We start from the raw sequence: 7,500 nt of genomic DNA, 5'->3' as shown, positions 1-7,500 counted from the left end.
TTGAAGAGCGGACCGGTTCCTCCTCAAGATACTGCCGGAGGCCTCTACCAGGTAAGATCGTGGCTTGTAAGCCTGCGCACGGTTCTTGACTGTAGCTGGTCTGTTTTCGTCATGAATCCATACACGCTCGCCTGGCTGGAAGGGAACCAATTCCTTGACTCTGTGTCGCAAGTCGTAGTTCTGTTTCTGTTTATCTTCCGTTCACTCTCCTCCTGTCTCCATTCCTCTATTCCCGGCCAGCTGCGTTGAAGGGCTGCTGGCATACAAGGTAGTGTACATCTTATCTGCCGGCCAAACAGTAACTAAGAAGGTGTCTTTCCACCTTGCAGTGGTGTAGATCGATAGGCCAGAAGAGCTTTGGCAGGGTCTTCTTCCTACTGTAGCAGGTTCTTCGCAGTTTGCACCGCTCTTTCTGCTTCCCCGTCAGACTGTGCGTAGAGGGGACTGCTCGTGACATGTTTGAACTCCCAGTCTCTAGCGAATTTGGAGAATTCTGCCGAGTCGTACTGGGTTATCCGAGCGCACGATTTCTCGTATCCCGTGTCGAGCGTATACCGATTTAAGGGCTCGAATTGTTTCCATGGAGCTGAGTGAGGCTAGGTAGCTGCCTTCGATGAACTTTGAGAAATAGTCCACCACAATCAGATAGGGGCGCTTTTTGACATAGCAAATATCCGTGCCGATCATTTGCCACGGTCTATCCGGAATTGCACTTGGGATCAAGGGTTCCTTGATATTTGGCCTCCGTTCCGTACACTTGCGGCATTGCTTGACAAGATCCTCAATTTGCCGACTAAGACCTGGCCACCATACTGATCGCTTTGCCCTCTCGCGACATTTCGTGACACCTTGATGACCGTCGTGGATGCGGTCTAGGATCTCCAGCCTTATGGATGTCGGAATGACGATTCTGTCTGCCTTAAGAAGCAAGCCGTGGACGACTGAAAGTTCATCCTTGACTTGCCAGTAGGGTGGAAGTACGTCTGGAACTCTGAGTCGTTTTGGCCATCCTTCGCCACAGTACTCTTTTAGCGCCTGGCAAACTTCGTTTTCCTCTTGTTTTTCTCTAATCCGCTCAAGCTGTGTGTTAGAAGCTGGGAGGGAGTTAAATATGTGATGAACATATAGGTTAATTTCTTCTTCGGGTCTTGGGTCGTTCTCTTTGGTTTCCTCGACTATGGGTGCTCTGGAGAGTGCGTCAGCGGTGCTGAGGTGTTTGCCTGGGACATGGGAGACGCTGAAGTCGAACCTCAACACTCGCATACGAAGCCGCTGGATTCTGGGCGACATCTCCTCTAAATTCTTTGAGCCAAGGATAGTAACTAACGGCTTGTGGTCTGTCTCCACAAGGAACTTTTTGCCAATTAGATAGTCGGCCAACCGCTCGCAAGCCCAAGTGGTTTCTAGAGCCTCCTTTTCGATCTGGACGTATCGTCTTTCTGTTGGAGTGAGAGCGCGAGATATGAACACTATTGGCTTCCACCTCCCATCGGTTTGTCTCTGGGTCAGGACGGCACCCAGACCGTAAGATGATGCATCGGCAGACAACGTGGTTTCGAGGGGAGGATCGAAAATTGCAAGTGCTGGCGCGGAACTCAACTTCTCTTTGATCCCTTCAAAGGCACTACGTTGTTGGGGGCCCCAGATCCAGGCGTTCTTCTTGCTGAGAAGTTCACGTAGTGGGTAGGTGAGTTCAGCCAAGTTTGGAATGTACTTTCCTGACTGGTTGACCATTCTCAGAAATCTTCTGAGCTCGTTTGTATCGGTCGGTTCAGCTTTGTACTTCACTGCAGCTATCTTGCTTGGGTCGGCGCGAATTCCATCTTATCCCGCCAATTGGCCCAGAAATCGAACAGTCTCCTTTGAGAATTTCCATTTCTCGGCGCTAAGTGTGACGTTTGCTTCTTGTAGCCTAACAAGGACCGCCTCTAGCCTTTCGTCGTGCTCTGCTTGATTTGCCCCGTACACAATGATGTCGTCCATCTGACATTCGGCCCCAGGTAGCCTTCGAGGATTCTTTGCATGCTGCGTTGAAAATGTTCTGGGGCGGACGAAATACCAAATGGTAGACGCGTGTAGCAGTAACGGCCCCATGGAGTGGTAAACGTAGTTAGCAGCTTTGAGCTCTCTTTCAGCTTCCGTTGCCAGAACCCACTGTTGGCATCCAGCTTGGATATCACTTTCGCACCGGCCAGCTTCCCCAGTGTTTGCTCTGTTGTGGGCATCGGATGATTCTCGCCAAGTACAGCTTTATTCAGCTGAATGAAGTCACCACATATACGGACGTTTCCATTTGACTTTGGGACTACTACAATGGGTGAACTCCACTCTGTAGGCGCATCTACCTTTTCGATTACTCCCATTGTTTCCATACGGTCCAGTTCAACCTTGACTTTTGGCAGCAAGGGGATTGGAACACGTCTCGGTGTGGTCTGGTTGAAGGGCTCATACGATGACGTCAGTTTGATCTCATATTCTCCGTCCATGCAACCCAGGCCACTGAAGAGCTTTGGAAAGCGTTGCTTAATTCCTTCTGCTGGCTGAGTCACGGCTGCAACCTTTGCGATGGTTTCTAATGCTAAGCAGGCGGACCTACCGAGGAGGGGGGTCTCCAAGTTCTCGACAACGTAAACATCTTCTATGCAGGATTTTCCTTTAAGTACAAGATTCGCTTTTAGCACCCCAAGACACGACAGTGGGCTTTTGCACGGGCCGAATAGTTTCTTGCGTGACCTTTCAAGCTTGTTTTGCCCGAAAAAAACGCGAGTAGATTGACCCACCGATAACTGTCACGTCGGCTCCGCTGTCTAGCTTAAACTGAATTTTTGTGCCATTAACGTTAATCTCTTCTTTCCAAGCTTTTCCGTCCGCGTTTCCAATTTCTCCGAGGAAAAATCCTTCATCGTCCCGCTCTTCTTGCTCATCCGAATCGTCGGCTGCAATCACGCCAACTTTCTTTGGAGCCGACAAGCAAACTTTGGCGAAATGACCTCTTTTGTTACACTTGGCACACGTGGCGTCCTTTGCGGGGCATTTTTGGTGTGCGTGATATTCCGAGATAACGCCACAACGCATGCATTTCGTTGGGCGCCTTTGTGGCCATCTTGGTGTGCTTTCGATCCTTTTACTTCATCGATTTGTGTTGGCACTCTGCTTCGAAGCGTTTCTTGTTGCTTTTTAACTGACTCGCTCTGCCTGGCACTGTTAATCGCCGATTGTAGCGTAAGGGCTGAATCCATGTGGAGTTTCTCACTCAGCTTGACATTTCGCAATCCCACCACGATACGGTTTCTAATTAACTCGTCTCGAAGGGTTCCAAATTCACAGTGCTCAGACAAACAATAGAGGTCTGTGATAAATGCGTCAACTGGCTCATCCGGTTCTTGCTTTCGCATGTTAAACTTTGCACGTTCGAAGATCACGTTTCTTTTTATGACGAAATGTTGATCGAATTTTTCTTTCACTTTGCTGTATTTCTTCTCGTCTCCCTCGGCGAAAGTAAAGCTCTTGAAAATGTCGTCTGCCTCGTCTCCCATGCAGTAAATCATAGCATTGATCTGTAACAGTTCTTCTTTTTTGTTTAGTTCGGTCGAGATTCGGTACCGCTCGAACCGTCGTATCCATTTAGGCCATTCTTCTGGATTCTTGAAATCGAAAGAAGCTGGCGGGGCGATAGTGTTGGATGCCATGTCGCTCAATTTTGCTCGATTTTCTCCGTTTGAACGCTCCTGACACCATGTAGAACGAGATGCTTCCGTGAAGCCTACACTGGGTTGCCTGTGGTACATGCTACAGAAAATCAGAAGGCACTGAATTGTGTGGTATTGAAATACAGCATTCCAGTCTCTGAAGAATAACAAATAAAACAGAAGCGAGAAACTTTGGCTTCTGGGCTGACATGTTGATAATTTTCAGTTCCCTCACAACTTCTTTTCACCACAAGTGTGCCCTCTGAGCATCTGACAGCTTTGTAATACTAAAGTTCACTTAAGTCAATCCCTCTTCGGCGGGGTTATTGTCAGGATGGGACACCAAAACAATAAACCCCTCATTAAACAGAAGCATCTGACCGAAAATACTATTAACGCTAACAAATGCGAACTCAGCAAGGTACAGATTTTTTAGCTTGCTTTATGCAAAACAGATATTGATGAAAAAGCAAATAACTATTGATACACAGTTTTTAGAAAGAGCAGAAGGAAGTTTCCGGGACGGTCGATCGAGAATAAAATATTTACGACATGAAAACAACATTAATTTTGAACCGTGAATATAGAATATAAAAAGTTACGATCAGCGACAAACATTTTGGGAGATTTTTGCTACGTTTAAGTAAATTGCAAAATCGAAAGTGACATGGCCGGAATTCAGCGGGCGCCGTGATTAAGTTACCCTGGCATGTTTACTCCCCAAACAGTGAAGCATCTGTGTCAAATGATGGCAAGATACCGGGTTTTTGTAAGTTTCTTTTTCCGTCAAGTGTTATAAAAGTTGAAATGAAATGAGCGAAGTCAAAACAAAGATCACAATCGCCCAACTCTTGTTTATGCAAAGTCAAAATTTACTCTCCAAGACGCGTACGACGTTATTTATCACCAGGTAATTCCATCATTTTGGAAATAGCAGCTACTTTATTATTCATCTGCGTCACAAGTTTTCACTGATTTTGGGGCTCATTTTGTTGAAACTCAAGCACGCTTCCAACAGGCCTGTGAACCCTTCCTGCTGACTTTCCATTATTGAGCTCCATAAGGGTATATTTTGTTTAAGGATCCACTAAAACGCCATTCGCGTTACATGACTTTCGACGCCATTGCAGGCTAAGTTAATGATTCTACTGTGTCCCCCAGAGAAATCTACGCAGTTCCACTACCCTCTCGATCCTAAGAAAATACGCGCAGAAGGCTCTATACACAAAGACACCACTTACCAGGGGAGTGACAGGCAAGACTTTTACCGACACGGAAAAAAAAAACTAAAAAAAAAATAAGAATAAAAAAGAAAACAAACAAACTAAACGCAGACCTCGACTGGGTTTGCCATAAGGCAACCCAGTAATTACTCTGACAGGGGCACCCAACGTCAATTTTCGGAAAATATCTGTTCGGAAGACGATTTGAGATATAGAATTTTCGGAACATTTGTTTTAAAATTCCTTGCTTGCCTGACAGTCCTAGGATTTTCGAACATCTGAAAAAATGGTATAATTAGCCACTTTCAACAGATTTTCACCTTAAATAGGTCACCTAGAATTTTAGGGGGCCTTTTTTCTGGCTGAAATTTTCGAAAAGGTAAGCTTTGATCCCTATAGTTTTCGGATCACTAGACTTTCAGCTAGAAAATCTGAACAGATAAAAAAAAATTAACGGATAAAAATATGCCTATATCTACCGTTTAAATACCAAAATACGTTTAACAATGCTATGTTTAAGTGGTTTTGAACCATCTTCTCGTTGGGTGCCCCTGCTCTAATAGAGAACCACGCGAGCCATATTGTAGATCAGAATGAATCATGTCCCTTTTTAATCAATTCCCCTATAAGGTTACAATGCGTCACTAGTAAATGATTAACACCACACACACAACTCCATTCGGCGTACCTGTATCTTGAAACTTGTTTGGATCGCACACGCAAATACACGAGGTGCACGGACGTGAACGTGAAAGGGACTTACTCGGGGATATCGTGGTCTTCAAAGAGAGGCATCTCTTAGAAAATAAACATATTGCTTTGAACGAGACAGTTTTTGCAAGCGAAGGTAGCTCCAAAAAGAACTGTTGCGTAAAACTTTGCCCTTGGGGAAGCTTTATTGATATTCATGTGTTAGAAAATAAAGTGAAATGACGCTTTTGTTTTCGCATTTTCTTTCCGATTAACGATTATTCCCTAACTGCAAGGTATAATTGTTACCTTAACATTAACAACTTGTTTCTTCGCGTTTTCCTCTGACAAAGTGCTTTCAAAGAAACGTAGTAAGTGGATGATTCAGCGCAAAAAAGCAACATGCAGCATCATGTCACTTCGGTTATTCTTAACCTAAAAATGCAAATATCTGCTGTTTTCACTTGGTGTAAGAGGTACCGACCTGTTGGCCCAGTTCCTCAAAAGCCGATTAACGCTAATCTAAGATTAAAAAGCAGTTTATTTCTCTACTCCCAAATGCTGTTCAACGCAGATTTTCGGCAGAACTTTACATGAGAAGACGTCAATCTTGAAAAACAAAAATAAGCAAAAGAAACTTTCACCAAAAAGTTGAAAACGTGAGACAAAAGTTTACGCTTAGTATGGGAATTTAGTTTCCCCCAACTATTCTCCGGTCATGCGTTTTTATTTATTTCTCTTTTTTCTCGAATTTTATTTCTATTGTACATACATTACCATGACAAAGCATTATTAAACTATTAAACTTAAACTACGCTAATCCTGGATTAAGTTAATTGGCTTTCGAGAAACCGGGCCCTTATCTTTATTTTATTCAAACGGATATTCAATTAACCGCACTACACAGAGCTGTCAGAGTGACGCGCAACTCTGTCTGGATCGCAGTGCGACCTGAGACGATTTCACTTACAGTAACCGTTAGATAAAATTTCCCTTTTTCATAAATCGTACGCTGCGAAACGATAATTAAAGCGTAAAGGCGCATCCTTTCAAGATCACGCAACAAATAACTCTGCACTTGCGAGAAACGATTCGACAAGTAACTCAAATTGTGCACCGCGCAGACTTGAAAATTGAAGAGGTAAGTTATGAATTTTGGAGGGGGTAGTTTCTAAAGAAACTGTGGTGCTGCGTCGTTGGGGAAGTAGTATACAAAAATTTGGTTTTATCGACGGAGTTGATAATGTAAAATGGCCACCGTACAGAGATTCTAAAAGCTGACGTTTCGAGCGTTAGCCCTTGGCTCTGACGAAGGGCTAACGCTCGAAACGTCAGCTTTTAGAATCTCTGTACGGTGGCCAATTTTAATTATCAACTCCGTTGATAAAACCAAAAGTTATGAATTTGTTTTCTACAACATCCCAAGTTCTTGTCTTCTTTTTCATGGAACGATTTGGAATTTATTTCATTCGTTGCGCGACAGTGAAAACGATCTATTGATCAGAACAAACTGTGTGGTGTCAACACTGCTTGCGTCAATTGTAAGTAAACATTGATTTTCACAAGTTTAATGAACAATTAAACGGGCTTGGGAAAATTGGACCCAAAATACTGAAAAACATTGTGGGAGGGCTTTAGCAAAATAGATAGAGGAAGGCTATCATTTTTTTCCGACCCGATCATCCTTATAAACGATGAACCATCCCTGAACTCATTATGAAAAAAAAAAAGAACTTCCCCTCCGCGAGCGTCGTAGCAATGTTCAAAGTTGGAGCTTTTTCGTAGCGACCGTGCAACTATGTGCTAATTCCGAATGAAATTCGTAGCAATTGGATCAAAATCGGCAGAGCCTATTCGTATTCTATTCTTACTCAACGCAATGACTAAATGGGTTCGCT

General features: G+C 44.0%; 1 protein-coding gene across 1 annotated transcript; it reads right to left on the bottom strand.

The window, feature by feature from the left end:
• Positions 1–1,928: 1,928 nt before the first annotated feature.
• On the bottom strand, positions 1,929–3,788 carry LOC138013458 (uncharacterized). The gene is made up of 3 exons (XM_068860554.1): positions 3,129–3,788; positions 2,781–2,955; positions 1,929–2,653 (listed from the first exon to the last, which is right to left on the bottom strand). Exons 1-3 carry the CDS (start codon positions 3,786–3,788, stop codon positions 1,929–1,931), a joined length of 1,560 nt encoding a protein of 519 aa, XP_068716655.1.
• Positions 3,789–7,500: the final 3,712 nt, after the last annotated feature.

The sequence above is a fragment of the Montipora capricornis genome, chromosome 1 (genome assembly GCF_036669925.1).
Source record: "Montipora capricornis isolate CH-2021 chromosome 1, ASM3666992v2, whole genome shotgun sequence".
Taxonomy (NCBI): Eukaryota; Metazoa; Cnidaria; class Anthozoa; order Scleractinia; family Acroporidae; genus Montipora; species Montipora capricornis.
Note: the sequence above shows the minus strand (reverse complement) of the source record. Positions and strands in the feature narration are given on the sequence as shown.

Excerpts from the sequence above, each read along its gene's own strand:
- LOC138013458 (XM_068860554.1), bottom strand. The coding sequence starts at position 3,788 with ATGTACCACAGGCAACCCAGTGTAGGCTTCACGGAAGCATCTCGTTCT. Across the intron at positions 2,956-3,128 it reads TGCCAACACAAATCGATGAA|AAAGTTGGCGTGATTGCAGC; the intron begins GTAAAAGGATCG and ends TCGGCTCCAAAG. Across the intron at positions 2,654-2,780 it reads AGCCGACGTGACAGTTATCG|GAAAATCCTGCATAGAAGAT; the intron begins GTGGGTCAATCT and ends TTGTACTTAAAG.